Here is a 16,815-nt window from a genome sequence, read left to right as displayed (position 1 = left end):
GGATGTCTGTGTATATGTGTTGTACTTTTCTCTGTATGTGTGTATATGTATTGCGCTTTTCTGTGTCCGTGTAAATATGTTGTGCTTGTCTGTGTGTATGTTTCGATGCCTGTGTATACGTGTTTGTCTGTGTGTGTGTTGTGCTTTTCTGTGTGTGTGTGGATGTCTGTGTATATGTGCTGTGCTTTTCTCTGTATGTGTGTGTATATGTGTTGTGCTTTACTGTGTCTGTGTAAATATGTTGTGCTTGTCTGTGTGTATGTTTCGATGCCTGTGTATACATGTGTTTGTCTGTGTATGTGTGTAAATGTGTTGTGCTTGTCTGTGTGTATGTTTCGATGCCTGTGTATACATGTGTTTGTCTGTGTATGTGTGTAAATGTGTTGTGCTTGTCTGTGTTTAAGTTCGATGCCTGTGTATACATGGTGTGTGTGTATGTCTGTGTGTGTCTGTGTGTATCTGAGCTGGAGCAATAAAGTCGTCTCGGGGGAATCATTAATATGATGGAGCCCAGCATTGGCGCCAGCTTTCTCGCCGCCTAGCCCAACCCCACTTCACTTATTCGCTGAATGCAATATCAGGAACAATGGTTCCCTTTTACTTCCATATGTATTTTGAGGAATTCATCAATATCGAGATGAAATCAGAATGAATATTGCAGCTTGGATTGGAAATGAAGAAAGTCATTTGATCAAAGCTGGTCATGTGAACAAATACAGAAGGTAAAACTGCACAACACTCCTCAGGCTGGGAATCACAAAGTCAGCAGCTTAAACACCGGTCTATCTGCCTGCCTCCCCTTCCCATTATTTTAAAACACTCATTCATGCATAATATATCATTCAATATATATATATATATATTTTTGTCTGTGTGCAATATGTAATTTATTTGTGTGTAGTTGGTTAAGTCAGGTTTGGTTCATACAGCTGAACAACCTGTGCAATATTCCATTCTGCTACTCCAAAACATTCGAAAATCACGTTACAATATCCCAGAACTTGGGAAGGGCAAATATTCAAAAATTGTTTCTAAATGTGATGGGTTGATATTCATAAATAAACACTTAGTAATACATTTATATGAACTACCTTTGAGTGCTATTTTAAAAGAATGATTCCACTTATTTCTCTGTTAAAATACTAAGCAAAATAATTCCATGCAAATAATGTTAAACTTTGTGTGTTAATATTGTAGTGTAATTTCAGGCCATAAACCAATCAGGATGGAATATGCATCTATAAGGTAGTTTTACATTTTATCATTCCTTTTGAGGCACTGCTGTTGTGATCTGAAAATGCATTACAAAGTTCCTCCACCCAGAGATTACCTCAGGAGCTTTAGCATGAAGTCAAAGAGAGTTGCTGTTGGCTTTTCTTATTCACAGTAATCCCTAGTTCCTACTAGCATATAGAAAGCCCTCATGTACATTTACCATAGGAACTGAAGCATGGGCCATGTCATTCACGGGTCAGTTTAGAGTTACCAAATGAAGCAGTATTGGCTGGCAGGCCAATATTGGTCCATTTGGTAACTCTATACTGAAGCCACTGCTTCAACTATGCTGATAGCCGTGTGAAATTTCCATACTGTGTCCTCTTGAACAGAATACAGTAATACAATTCTAGGTTTTGCTGTTCCAAAATTGGTGTGGGTTTGGAGAGAGCTCTTTTCATTAGGTGACTCTGAGATGGCGATTTGGTGATTATGGATCTGTCACTAATGATGGGGTAATATTTAAGTTATGAACTTTGGCTAAAACTGCAACCCTTTTTGTTTGCTTAACATATTGTTTGTAGAACATTAATTAAGCTACTAACTAAACCAGATTTAAGAAAAAAACTCGAATAAATCCCGCAGAGAATGCAAAATTGAAGGACAGATGATCAGAACAGACATCCCATGGAAGGTTGCCTTTAATATTTTATACCCTACAGCAAAAATGTTGCAAGTTGCACATCTTTCACTTACTATTATGGATGTGTACAAATCTGAAATGTGACAAAAACTCTTCATTTTAGCATTTTGTTTGTTGAAGAAACATGATCTCAAACTTGAAGACATGTAAGCCTTGAAATGGCTCCTGATGATAGCAACAAATTGACACTTAATGTTTCAGTGTGATCTCTCTCCGCTGTTATTATATGTTTGTTTTAGATACGGGTAACAGCTCTGCCAAAACAGTTGATTTACACAAACACATTAGCCTAGATCTTCTGGATGACCATGATCCGTTTTTGGTTAATGATAATTGGAACATCTCATTTCATCTCTGAAATCCCCATCAGTAGTGTCTGGACTGTAGTTTGTCTTTCAAAGGGCTTTGAGGTAATCCTGGAAGGTTGGCTGTCTGCATTTTTTGGATGGTGCCCCATGCTGCAAAGATGATTATTCACAGATCTTTAAAAAAAGGATGGCATCCTGATAACATTGTCATTTAACTACCTTTGTTTCAAACTGTCAGGAATTTAGACAGAGCTGAATACAATAGTATTGTGATTCATAACTGGTTATCAAAGACACCACTGAGGCACTCTCCTCTTGAGTTTTATTCCAAAGTGGGGTCAAATTCAAAATATTCAGCATTATCCAAATCAGGTGGTAGATATCATTGCTTCATGCAATGCCTCAGAACTGATGCTGTGTTGCAGTATGGTTGGCTTGTTTGTCCGCATTGCTCAGGGGTTTAATATGAATTTGGGTTATATTTCTGCAGCGTGAGTATTAGAGTGATGCATGTTGACAGGAATTGAGTTTCATTATGTGCAAGAAGATGGCAAAGCAAAGGACAGAACTGTCACTGTGACTGCTCTGCATGCAAACTGCTGCCTGTTCTAACCAACTAGAGGTGTTCATCTTATACAATTAAACAGCAGGATTTCCAAAAATCTCATTACGATTGCTTCAATTTCAAATCTTCTCCTTGCAAAACTGTCAGATTAGTTCCTAATTGCGGCTTCCTTTTGAACCTGTGGCACTCAAGCGGCAGAGGGCGAAGTGGTCTCAAGTCAAGGTTGAAGTGGCCTCAAGTCCATCTGCTGTGTTTTCTGCAGGGGGTAGGAAGACCTGTCCGCTGAAACTCTACCCTGTAACGGACCAGCTCAAATCAAATGCCAAGTCTGTCTGGAAAGCATAAATGGGATCAATGAACTTTGGAAGATCATATCTAGACTAACTCAACTTGGAAGGACTCTTTAATGTACTCTGAATCCTTATTTTTGTATCATCAGAAATGAAAATCAGACTCATTGTGTTCAGAATGTACAGTTCGTACATTGATTGCACGATTGTCTTTTTTAATTGGACATTATTCTTCTAGAAAGATGTTAAAAATTGAGACTAGATTGTACTCTGAAGTGCTTGCTCAATTCGTGACTCAAAGAGGTCTAAGAGGCATCACTTGTATGATTTTATATCGATTGTACCTTGAGATATACATTATTAATAGTGATTTCAACAGAATGATACTTTTATTTTTGTGTAATAGATTGAATGCCTTGCATACACTACAAAACGAATGCAAGTTGCCATTTTTTAATGAGTCCATAATTAACATTTCCTGGCATCTGGTTTCATCACAGCACCTGTCAACATTTGTCTCATTGTTGCCACTTGTCCTGAACTACACCCTGAACTACACCAGAGCTTCCCCTGTGTGGCTTTATTTGCCTTGGGGACATTGTGATGAATTAACAAAGTAAGTAGTTGAAAGAAAGATTGAGTAACATGTTGAGGCAGGTTCAAATTATGGATCACAAATGTCAGTCCATCAGATCAATGTTTTGGCTCATCAAACTGGGCAGGTTATAGAAATTTGAAGTCGACATATCGACATTTGGAGAAGTTAAGGACATAGACTAACTGGTGCTGTCTGAAGAAAAGTCATCTGTATGAAGTATTACAGAAAACAGTGTATCTTGATTTATGATTTTTAAGATAAAAGCATGAGCTCAAAGTGATTGCATAATGTCAGGAAGAATAAAGGTATCTTCAATGTTAGAGGAAGATTTAGGGAAAGCACTGACAGCTTGTGCTTTTTTAAAGCATGCATCACCATGAAAAGTGAAATAGTGAGTGCCATGGTGACAAGCTGGATAAGTGATATTATGTCACTGATGTTAAACAAAAGTAGGTAGAAAGTAGTGGCAGAGTCATATAAAATCATGGAAAGCTGCTGCACAAAAAGAGGCCATTAGGCCCATTGTGTCCAATGGATGGACTTCAACAGACTTGCACTTAAGTAACAGGAGTTCTATTTAGATTGTAGGACATGCCATGGTATTTCTTGCAGGTGCTGTCTCTGGCTATAATAGCTATGTATTGTACTTGCAGAAGACAGTAGGCAGCATGGTCCAGTGTTTGAAGAACAACCACTACCTACCATCTACCCAGAAGAGTCTGAGGAGGCAAAAGTGTCACTAAACTGCCGAGCTCGGGCAAATCCTCCCCCAGTCTACAGGTAAAAGAGACTTTTGTTTGTATAAATGTGCTTGTCTGCTGTTATGGGTGTTCAAAGGAATATAGATCTGTGTGTTTGTTATCAGTATTAGAAGGTATATCAAACCTGCTTTGCCTCACTTTATATGCCCTTTTACTTTTCCTAATCCCTTATTGTTATCATTTGATCGTCAGGTGAGTACTGCAATGATCTTGACTACCCATTGCATCCATGTATACTATCATTGTTTTCATTGTGTCTAACATGATTGATGAGATGTCTTGTGGGTTCAGTCCTCCCCTTGTAATATGGGCTGTTTCTCTTGCTTTTTTAACATGTGGAAATGGATTTTCTGTTTGATGTAGATGGAAACTAAACAACCGGGACATTAATGTGGATGATAGCCGCTACAGTATGATCGGCGGTAACCTAGTTATCAACAACCCAGAGAAGGGAAAGGACCGTGGCAGGTACCAGTGTCTGGCAACAAACAAGTACGGAACTGTCATTAGCAAAGAAGCCAAGCTGCAATTTGGATGTACGTAATTATCTGGAAACCAGAAACCCTCCAAAATCGATCGATGCGCCAACTAGTATTTGTTTGTTATTTTATTTTTGCCACTTATTTCCTTGTAGGTTGCAGCCTTGGCTCAGTAGTTGTATCCCCCTCCTTTGGTTACAAGCCCCACTCCCAAGACTTGAGCACATAATCTAACCTGATGTTCCAGGGCAGTACAGGAGTGCTGCATTGTCAGAGGTGTCTTCTTTAACAACAATTTATATTTATTTAGCTTGTATAATGTAATAAAACATCCCAAGGTGCTTCACAGGAGCATTAAAAACTAAATATGACACCAAGCTACATAATAATATATTAAACCGAGTGACCAAAAGCTTGGTTAAAGAGGTACGTTTTAAGGAAGGTCTTAAAGGAGGAAAGTGAGGTCGAGACTGGGAGGTGCAGGTAGGGTATTCCAGATTTTGGGGTGTAGGAACTGAAGGCACAGCTACTGATGGTAAGCAATTAAAATTAGAGATGCACAAGAGGCCAGAGTTAAAGGAGCACAGATATCTCAGAGGGCTGTGGGGCTGGAGGAGATTACAGAAATGGGGAGGGGTGAGGCTGTGGAGGAATTTGAAAACAAGGGTGCAGTTTTTTAAATCAAGATGTTGTTTGACTGGGAGCCAATGGAGATCAGTGAGTACAAGAATAATAGGGGAATGGGACTGGGTGTGAGTTGATGGGCGCGGCATAGTTTTGGATGACCTCAAATTCACAGAGAATGTGGGACGCCAGCCAGGAGTGCTTTAACTTGAGATGTTAAATTGAGACCCATCTGCCCTCTCAGGTGGATGTAAATGATCCCACGGCACTATAGTAAGAAGAGCAGGGAAGTTCCCCTCATTTATTCCTCAAACAATATTGCTACAAAAAGCAGATTATCTGGCCATTGCAGTTTTGGGAGAGCTTGCTGTGTTCAAATACACTGCCACGTTACCTACATTATAACAGTGACTCAGTGACCCAGCCAGCGAAGCCCACATCCCAGGGATAAATTTTAAAAACTCAGCGTTGAAAAGTACTGTATTCGCTGTGACGTTCCCAAGTTGTGAAAGTTCTTTCTTTTCCTCCTGGTCTCCTGAAAGTGTTGTTTATGTGACAGAAATGAAGCATAGAATTATATAGAATATACAAAACAGAAACAGGCCACTCAGCCCAACCAGTCCCATTCCAATTTTTGTGCTCTACTCAAGCTTCCTCCCATCCTTCCGTATCCAAATCTGTCATCGTAGCCCTCCCTCAAATGCTTGTCTAGCTTCCTCTTAAATGCATCTATACTGTTTGCTTCAACCACTCCCTGTGGTAGCAACTTGCACATTCTAACCACTTTAGGGGTAAAGATTTTCTTTTGAGTTCCCTGTTTAGTTACGTTGTGACTACCCTACATTGAAAGCCTCTGGTTTTGCTCTTTCCCATCTCTCTGTGTTTACTCTGTCAAAACCTGTCCAAATTTTAAAGCCTGTTATCAGGTCACTCCTCTCCTAGCCTGCTCACCCTTTCCTGACAGGTATAACATCACAGTGCTGGTATCATCTTTTTAAATCTTCTTTGCACCCTCCCCAGTTCCTCTTGTTATAATGTGGTGACAAAAACTGTACTCAGTACACCAAGTATGGTTTAACCAAGGTTCAAAACAAAATCAGCATAACTAGTTTGCAATTCTATAGTAAAAGCAAAATACTGCGGATGCTGCAAACCTGAAATAAAAACCGAAAATGCTGGAAAAACTCAGCAGGTCAGAGCTCTGAGGAAGAGTCATACAGACTGAAAATGTTAACGCTCTTTCTCTCTCCACACGTGCTGCCACGTGCTGAGTTTCTCCAGAATTTCCTGTTTTTACTTTTTAATTCTGTCACTCTAGAAATAAACCCTAGTGTTTGGTTTGTTTTTGTGAAACAAAAGGCTATGTCACTGCTTTTAATGGTTTGTGTGTTTGTACTCCCAGATCCTTTGGCCTTCTGCCCCATTTCGAACATTATTTTTTTACCAAAATATAATCCCTCACATTTATCTGTGTTAGACAATCTATTAATTTGTGGCCACAATACACATACACAGTATTGCTGTTGCTTTCTGTAATTTACATAACAATCCCGCTAAATGTTCACACTGTAGGCCATAGCAGAAAGTGGTTCTGCAAGTTCCTGGTATGCCTGGTTTCTTTCCTTTTATGGTGTGTAAATGAGGACCCATCCAGCAGGTAACTCCCAAGTATTTGGCACAGAATAATTAATCCTGTTTAATTCCAAACTTCCTAGTGATTTTGATTGGCAGCTGTGCCTGGAGTGAAGACAGGACTGTGTGGGTGACAGGGTCTGTGTTTCTTCTGTTGGGCAGCTCAGCGGCCAGGAGCTTCCAACTCTGAACTTCTGTTTGGTTCATGGGCTCAGCTCAGCAGCCAGTCCGAAACCAGCAGGGACGTTAAACTGGATGTTGCTTCATTTCATCACGTTAGAAGTGAGAAACTGTTGAGAGGTTGTGCTGAATAAACATCTTTGTTACATTGATCTTCTACCAAGTACTGCTTATTTCCTCCTCTTAGTTAATTAAATCTGTCTATTGGTTTCTAGTCTAAGTCTCAGACTGAGTGCAGTAAAGATGAATGGTTCTCATAACAGGATGTGACATATTGTAGTAAGCTGCAGTACAATGACAAAGATTCTCTGTTTGTCCCCTACTTATACTATCTTTATCTAGATATTGAGGGGCTAAAGGGCTGGTAGTAGCTGGGAAGTCAGGATTAAAAAAAGAATACACCCGCACCCATCCGTTTTAGAGGGCCAGAGAAAAGCAATCAAAATGAATTTCTGTTGATCTTAAAATAATTTATTTGCAAGGAGAGGCTTGCAGAATAAAAGATTGAGAGGGGATCTGATCCAGGTCTTGGGAAAAGAATGGAAAGTAAAAGCTTGTATTTATACAAACTTTCATTACATGGCTGAGACACATCCTCAATTGCTTCAGGTATAATGAACTTCTCTTGAGCACTCCAATGTGGCAGATCTAATTTGTTGCAAGAAAGGTCTCACGAGCATTAATGAGTTTGACGATCAGTTCTCTGAAATGTTTTGTTTGTGACCAGCCAGATTTCCGCACTGTAGGCTGTAATAATTCACTGATATCTTGGAATCTTCCACATTTATCTCAGGCCAGGGAGAAACACACGAGGTCAAAGGATTGATTTTGTGTATTTTACATACATCTGCTTATTTCTCTCAGCAATTCATAAATAAACCCAGGACACTATTTTAAATTAAACAATGAAGGTAGGGCAAGGAGTAAAAGACGTTAAGTAATGGAAGGTATTTTTTTTTCTGGTGCCAGGATGTGGAGTGGTCAATGCATGGAATAAACATCTGGGTGCTACAGTGACTTGCAAACTGATCTTTGTTGGAAACCTGCTGCACTCCCAGGGAGACCCCTTTGATCTGAGCACCACAAGATAGCATCAGCAAACCTGGCTAAAAATAGAGCCGTGGCCCCACAGAAATATTTCTTATTATGTCACAGCAACAGACATAACTTGGTCGCAAAGCAAAAATGACAGAACGATACAGGGATTTTGACAAGCTGTGGGCTTGATTGGTGGAAACCAAACACCTTTTTGAGGTGAAGAATGAGCTGGATACAGTGCTGGAAACACAGCAGCTTCTTTTAACAAGAATGAACTTTATTATGCTGAATAGTTTTTCCCATCGTTTCCAAACTGAGACCTTGTGTAAATTGAGCAAAGCTTCAAGACACAGTGAGCTATACATGGATGTTGAAGTGGACCCAAATGGTCACTTCTCATTGCACATGTCTACTCTCCATTAATGCTCCGCTCTCATTGCTTTTTAAACAATTTTGAGTCTGTTTCTCACACCTTTATCTAATTGGTGACTAGCTCAGTTGGCTGGATGGTTGGTTTCTCATGCAGAGTGACACCAACAGTGTGGGTTCAATTCTCATACCACCTGAGTCCTTCCATTGAAGGCCCCCCACCTTTCAACCTTGGCCCTTGCCTGAGGTGTGGTGACACTCAGGTTAAACTCACCACCAGTTGTCTTTCTCTGATGAGAGAGCAGCCTGTGGTCCTTGGTGACTCTCAATTCTAATTGGTGACAGCACATCTTTGCTGAATTGTTTTAGCTCTGTTTATATCATTCCAGTTCCAGAGTTACACTGCTATTTAAACCAAATTGGATTTTAGTTAGAAAGCCACTGTTTGAAGTAGCTCTGTATTTGATCCCGTCGGAGATGAAGAATCTCAATAGCTTGCTGCTTTGGGTGCACAGAGATGAACTTATTACCAGCTGTGTTGCTCAATACTCTGTTGATCACTTGGAAACAGTATTGTTGTGTGATGAAGCAATTATACTTGCACCTCGGAACCAGCTTCATTAACATTGGTGGCATCAAAGTATAATTGACAAAATGACATGCAAGTTCAAATTTTGCTCAAGCTTTGCCTTTTTTGTTGCAGTCACTTGGCTTTTAAAAAAACCTGATGATCCATGATTGGTGATTCACCTTGTCTGATCAGTTTCTAACCTTGTTGATGCATTGCCTTTTGAGCTTTGATCCTTTGACCAGGCATCTCAGTAAAATGAAGAACACAGAATGAAGCCGCAGGGTAGAATTTATATCCACTCGTGATTTTAGTTTGTAATTCGTCACTCAGAAGTTGTAGGGTCAACTCACTGGAGAGTTATAAATCGTATCCCTCAGCTTCTCGTCATACTATCCTCTGTTTACTATTATTATACACTAAGAGATGGTCAGGGACTGATTACTGAACTATAAATATCACTCAGTTTATGGGGGAAGGGGAGAAGGGGACCCGTAATGAATGTTTATGATCTCCTAACTAATCCAAGGTAGCACATGCCTCAGTAATGTGTCCCTGGCCATCCATTACCTTCTCGATTGTGCAGTTGTGTGAAACGTGATTCTGAATCAATTCATCTTACAAAGTCTCCACCAATCTGACTGTAATGCAGCAGGGATATGCTTCAACTATCATTGAGTTAGCCCATAATCCATCTTTCCCTTGCATTGATGTAAAGAACAGTTTGAATAAAGCTTGATTCAAGCATTAATTTCTAAAAATCCCGTTAACCTGTCAATTCCATCATCTCAGCCTTGTTGAAGATGAGCCCTTATTTACAGTGATATTAGGTTCCTGAGCTGATTGCAGTCAGGGCAGTAAAGGATGAATGCTAATGGGATTCAATTCCACTGGAATGGGAGGGGGTCATTGCTTTTTGCGATCCTTATTCCCTTGGGTCCAGTAACCACAGCTGGTCTGATTTGTATGAATATTGGGTGAGAATATTTTTTTAAAATTCATGCATGGGATGTGGGCGTTGCTGGCTAGGCCAGCATTTATTGCCCATCCCTAATTGCTCTTGAGAAGGTGGTTGTGAGCTGCCTTCTTGAACTGCTGCAGTCTGTGAAGTATGTCTTCCTGAGTCGGTTAGTATGCTGATACTCAGGAAGACTCGAGGCCTTGACAGGATAAGTTTGGATGAAGAAAGCCATTTGATCCCATTCTTTCAGGACACTATTCCTACCATTGTAGTGTCTGACATCAAACATTTAAACATTGCAGGGTCTAGTCTCAGCCACCCATTCACCATCCATCTTATGCCCATCCTTCAGGGGTGGTGGAAAGATTATTTTATTTTCAGCTAGTTGCGGTTTCCCTGTACAGGATTACTGTTCTCCATGCATGCTCTGTGGAAGATAAACAACACCATGGGGCACCATGTCCTTGGGAAGATAAAACCCTGGGGGCGGGGGTGGCAAATACAAATTCACGAATAAGTCACAACGAATGCTTTTACACCTATACACCTAATTACAACAACAAAAAGTGAATGTACATGCACTTGGTTAAAGTTATTTCTGGGAGTATGGTCTGGTTAGCGGGTCTTATAGTATCTCTGAGCTATATGAAACTATTAACTGTGGCTCTGTACTGACCCTATTTGTTTAACTGGTATTCAGTCCTGTGCCTCTGAAAATGATTCAGATGTGTCCTGGTTGCAAACGGTGTTTGACCTAATAGGAACACCGCTCAGAGAAAGATTTATTCCACATGCTTTTCTTGAAGAGGAAGCAAAATCTACGAGTAGTTCTTTATGTTCCAAGTATTCCCCCATCTTATACTGAGAAAACAAACCTTCCAAGGTTTATGCTATAATTTTTCAACATGCAAATTCCTGCTAACCTACTGACATTAATGTAGTTGGTATTCTGCTTTCATGTTAAAGATTCTTTGCTAGCTGATGCTTATATCCGTGAGTCTCTAATGTCCTAGAATTGTAGCTGTCAGCCACTGAACTACTGTGATGAATTCAGATCTGCCTTATTGTTAATGGCCATACTTGAAAGTGCAAAATAGGTCTCTGTTAAATCAAATGGAAGAACGTTGCTTTACGCAGCAGAAACAGTTGACTGGGATATCATTGGTTTTTGTGGTCTGTTGAAGAATGAAAGTTCAGCCAACAAGAGCCAAGGTTGTAATGGTTTAAATCATGAAATTTTAACTTCAGTGGTGTCTGGTTCCAACCTCTCATGACCTTGCCTTGTTGGTTTGGTCAAAAATCAGGGCTTTACTCTATGAAATTTCATTCATGACCATCAATGAATTTAAAAGGACTTTTTTTCCATCTCTTTCTCCTCCAGACCTTGAGAGATTTCCAACTGAGGAGCGCCAAACCGTGGAAGTGAGGTTAGGAGTGGGTGTGATGCTTCTCTGTGCTGCACCTCCACATTTCCCAGGTAATCCCACACAAGCCTATCAGACCATTCTGTGAACATTGATGCATCTTAATTGTTCTTCCATTTTGCTTCCCCTTTCTTACCAATACCATCCTCCTTCCCCTTCCCCTGAAGGCATTGGTTCCCTCCTGGAGTATAGCTCATGGTTGTATGGACAGGAGGCGGTGGGGGGGGGTGACAGTTCAAACAGTAGTAATTTTTCCTCTCGCCAGTCACCCATAAACAGAAGGTGTTTTGATTTATTTCCTTTTTAATAAGCGGTGGCATATTTCCAACCCCTCAGTTTTTGTGTGATCCAATTCCTATTAATAACCCCACAGCAAACTCGAGGTAGGATGAACTCAAAAGGTTAGTTTATTGCACAGTTCCAAAAACAGTGAAAAGGAGGGTCCACAATATCCCTCTCCACACACGTACACACATAGGGGTAGAGAAAAGAAGGTTTGACAGTAAGAGACCACAAAAGAAAATAAATATTGGTTCCCGTGAGGTCCGGAATCCAGAATCAAAGTCCCATGAGGAATTCCTTTACAGAGGTCAGCAGGCTGAAAACCAGTGTTGTAAAATTTGCTTTTTTGGTGGTGTTGACTTCACAAGATGAAATGGGCACGCAGAGATGAATCAGTTTGTAGGCATTGATGCAGAACTACGAGCAGAGTCAGGGTAAATGGGCCAGTTGTCCAGTCTGACCAGAGTTTCTGTGTGCCTTGCTAGGCAGATGTTAAGACAGCAAAGTGCCTTGCAGCTGAGGAAGGCAGCATTAATTTATTCAACAAGCTAGTCTTAGGTCATGTGACCTTACTTCGCCACGCGGTCTTCAACAAAGGATGTTTGTCCAGTGGTTGAAATTGGCTTTGTGTTCCAGGCTGATAATGTCCCGGCCATTATGGGTGGAAAGAAGTGTTATTTGTTGCGGGCCTAGTGTTTGGAATGTCAAAGTCTTCGTAGACTCTCTGACTCTGCTGGCAGGCCTGGTTTGTCAAATATAAATGGCCTTCGTGTAGCTCCCTTTGAAGTTGGGCTGTGCAGTCCCAAGGCAGTCTGTTAGTATTTCCTCCGAAATAACGAGGTGCGACGTTTCCGAAAATGTGAAGCGGCTTCTTTTGTTCTGGGTACTCACAAACAATAACTCACAAACAAAGGGTTAACCATCTTAATGGTCCTTGTTCAACCGAAAGGTTCAGTTTAAAATTAAGAAATAGCCATGAGGATATATTATTATAAAAAAAAATACTGTGTTAGGTTCTGTCCCATCATATGGTCATAGGTTGTCCTTTATTGTCTTATCCCAAATGGTGGTTCAGCTGTGAGTATTGTTTGTAAGTGTTGGCAGACTATCAACTGGGGTGTGCTGGGGACATTCTTTGAACCCAATGTTTAGCAGTATGTGGTACTAGGAATGATAGATATATGATGAACCTTCCACAGTTCTGTTCTAAAAGGTGCAGCACAACATCTACCTCAAAATAGTGCTCCCACGTGTTTCCCAACAAAGCCATGGTCCTCATGGGATCAGAAAACCTGTCACCCCATTCTGGGAAATACTGGAGTCCCTTACACTCTATCCCTAGATCCTTAATCCCTTCACTCTGCTCTTTCACCATAGCCCTGCCATTTTTTTTCCCTTTTCTGGGGTTGTTGCTGTACTGTATCCATTTGAAAGTTGAATCACCGTTTTGGGTAGGGAATTCCAGATCATAAAAACTTGCTGCTGAAGAAAGAAATCTTATATTCCCTCCTTTTTTTTTTGGTTATTATTTTTAATCCATGTCCTCTGCTCACCGACCTGCTTGCCGAAGGGAGCAGCTCCATCTTATTTACTACATCAAATCCCCTCATGATTTTGAACACTTCTGTTAAATTCCCCCCTGACCTTCAGCTGGTTTGAGGATGATAATCCCAGTTTCTCTATTCTCTTCACATAACTGAAATCTTTCAATTCTGCTGTACAATTCTGGCAAATCTTCTCCAAGGGCTTGACATCCTTCCTAAAATTTAGGGCTGGATTTAATGGGGCGCCGTAGTGCCCCCCTACCCCCCCACCGCCCTCCAACTGCAGGTTGCCAGACCCCGAAGGGCGGGGAGAGGGGTGAGTAATTTTTGCGTCAGGTCTGATAAACCGGGGGGAGGGTAAAGGGGGAAGTAGGACAACAGGAGGGGTGGGGTTGCCGCCGATGGGCACAGGGGACTCACTGCGGAGGAGCGCCCCCTGCCCCCAAATTGCCTGACAGCAGCCCACGCAACTAAGCTGCTGGGCTTCCCACTTGGCTTGGGCCTCCTTCCAACGCAGGTAAAATACTGGCGGGGGCAGGGTAAGTGACAGTTAATTGGCCAGTTAAAGACCTCCCAAGGATGGGTGGGCCGCCCGACACTTCTACCGCTCTGCAAAATTTCAGACAGGGGGCGGGGGGTGGGGTGTGGTACTAAGGCCATCTGCTGGCTTTTATGATCACCCCCACCAACTCTCCACTTCTGCACCCCTGCCCTAACCGCCTCCAAACCCACTGGAGGGAGAGTGGAAAATCCAGCCCATGGTTGTGAAGATTAAACACAAAACTGCAGCTGAGGCCCAGTGGTTATTTATAAAAGTTTAGTATAACTTTGCTTATTTTGTACTCCATGCTTCTGAAGCCAACAATCTTCTGATATTCAATAACAGACTGTATGAAAATTAAAGTCCCTCACCTTTTTCTATATTACCTTTGTTACAAGCTCTTCATATTTCTTAATGAATGCTCTGTCCAACAGTCCAACAGTATAACTACTGAGAGGGGCCTGTAAACTACTCCAGTGTTTTCTCCCTTTGTTATTTCCTAACTCCACCCATACTGAAATTAAGAAATAGGAGAAATACACCAGAGTCTCTGGCATCTGTATCATCATTCATTACGATCATGGCTGATCTTCTGCCTCAATCTCCACTTTCCTGCCCGTTCCCCCATATCCCTTAATTCCCTGAGAGACCAAAAATCTGTCTGTCTCAGCCTTAACCCTCAGCGATGGAGTATCCACAATCCTCTGAGGTAGAGAATTTTGAAGATTCACTACCCTTTGAATGAAGAAGTTTTTCCTCATCTCCTGAGACTGTGCCCCTGTGTTCTAGATTTCCCCAGCCCGGGAAACAACCTCTCTGCGTTCACCCTGTAAAACCCCTTCAGAATCTTGTATGTTTCAATGAGATCACCTCTCATACTCCTAAACTCCACAAACTACAGGAGCAATCTACTCAACTTCTCATCCCAGGCACAAATCTGGTGAACCTACACTGTACACTTCCTATGCAAGTATATTCTTTCTTAAATATGGAGACCAGCTGCATAGAGTAATCCAGGTGCGGTCTCACCAAAGCCCTGGATAGTTATGGCAAGACATCTTTTTTCTTGTACTCCACTCCCCTTGCAATAAAGGCCAACCTGCCATTTGCCTTCCTCATTGCTTGTACAAGCACCCTAAGTCTCTCTGAACATCAACATGTAGAAGTTTCACACCTTTAAAACTATTCTGTTTTTCTATTCTTACGACCAAAGTGAATAATTTCACAGATCCCCACATTATACTCCAGCTGCCACCTTGTTACCCACTCATTTAACCTGTCTGTGTCTCTTTGCAGCCTCTTTGTGTCCTCCTTACAGTTTCCATTCCAACCCAGCTTTGTATCTTTAGCATGCCTAGATAAATTACTGGCTGTCTCTTCATCTGATTCATCAATTTAGATTGTCAATAGCTGAGACTACAGGACTGATCCCTGCCACACTCCACTAATTACAGCCTGCCAACTGGAAAATATCCCATTTTTCCCTACTCTCTGCTTCCTGTCCATTAACCAATTCTCTATCCATGCTGATGTATTATCCCAACATATCAGCCTTTTGTGTGGCACCTTATTGAATGCCTTTTGGAAATTCAAATAATCTACATCTACTGGTTCCCCTTCATCTGCCCTACTAGTTATATCCTCAAAGAACTCTAATTAATTTGTCAAACACAGTTTCCCTTTTGTAAAACCATGTTGACTTTGTCTAATCATGTTATGATTTTCTAAGTGTATTGTTAAGACTTCCTTAATAATAGATTCCAGCATTTTCCTAACTGGTGTCAGGCTAAGTGGCCTGTTGTTCCCTGTTTTCTCTCTCCCTTTCTTCTTGAGTAGTGGTATAGCAGTGTTACATTTGCTAGCTTCCAATCCGTTGACACCATTTAATAATCTAGAGAATTGTGGAAAATCATAACCAGTGCATCCACTATCTCTGTAACTGCCTCTTAGAATCCTAGAATGTAGGCCATCAGGTACTGGGATTTGTCAGATTTTAGTCCCTTAAATCTCTCCAATACTTCAAACATGAACAAAAGAGCTGAACTCCAGTGAGAGTGACTGCCCTTGACATCAAGGCAGCATTTGACCGAGTATGGGACCAAGGAGCCCAAGCAAAACTAGAGTCAGTGTGTGTCGGGGAAAAGTCTCTGCTAGTTGGAGTTATACCAAGCACAAAAGAAGATGGTTGTGGTTGTTGGATGTCAATCATCTCAGTTCCAGAACATTGCTGCAGGGGTTCATCAGGTAGTGTCCTAGGCCCTAGGTCTTTAGCTGCTTTATCAATACCCTTCCTTCCATAATAAGGTCAGAAGTGGGGATGTTCGCTGATGATTGCACAATGTTCAGCACCATTCGCGACTCCTCAGATACTGAAGCAGTCCAAGTTCAGATACAGCAAGACCAGGACAATGTCCAGCTTGGGTTAACAAGTGGCAAGTAACATTTGTGCCACGTAAGTGCCAGGCAATGACCATCTCCAACAAGAGAATCTAACCATCACCCCTTGACATTCAATGGTATTACCATCACTGAATCCCCCACTATCAACATCCTGGGGGTTACTGAACTGGACTAGCTATATAAATACTGTGCCTACAAGAGCAGGTCAGAGACTTGGTAGCCTGTGGCAAGTAACTCACCTCCTGACTTCCCAAAGCCTATCCACCACCTACAAGGCACAAGTCAGGAGTGTGATGGAATACTCTCCACTTGCCTGGATGAGTGCAGTTCTCA

At 41.4% G+C, this 16,815-nt stretch overlaps 1 protein-coding gene across 1 annotated transcript in view; it reads left to right on the top strand.

Moving 5' to 3' along the window:
* cntn1b (contactin 1b) overlaps window positions 1-16,815 on the top strand; it is a 595,565-nt gene that overhangs the window by 122,620 nt on the left and 456,130 nt on the right. The window contains exons 3-5 of the mRNA XM_078568473.1: window positions 4,333-4,459; window positions 4,804-4,976; window positions 11,673-11,768. Of these exons, the coding sequence (XP_078424599.1) occupies window positions 4,333-4,459; window positions 4,804-4,976; window positions 11,673-11,768 (396 nt within the window). The remainder of the gene's footprint in view (window positions 1-4,332; window positions 4,460-4,803; window positions 4,977-11,672; window positions 11,769-16,815) is intronic.

The sequence above is a fragment of the Cetorhinus maximus genome, chromosome 22, assembly GCF_964194155.1.
Source record: "Cetorhinus maximus chromosome 22, sCetMax3.hap1.1, whole genome shotgun sequence".
Lineage (NCBI taxonomy): Eukaryota > Metazoa > Chordata > Chondrichthyes > Lamniformes > Cetorhinidae > Cetorhinus > Cetorhinus maximus.
This window is presented reverse-complemented; position numbering and strand designations above follow the sequence as displayed.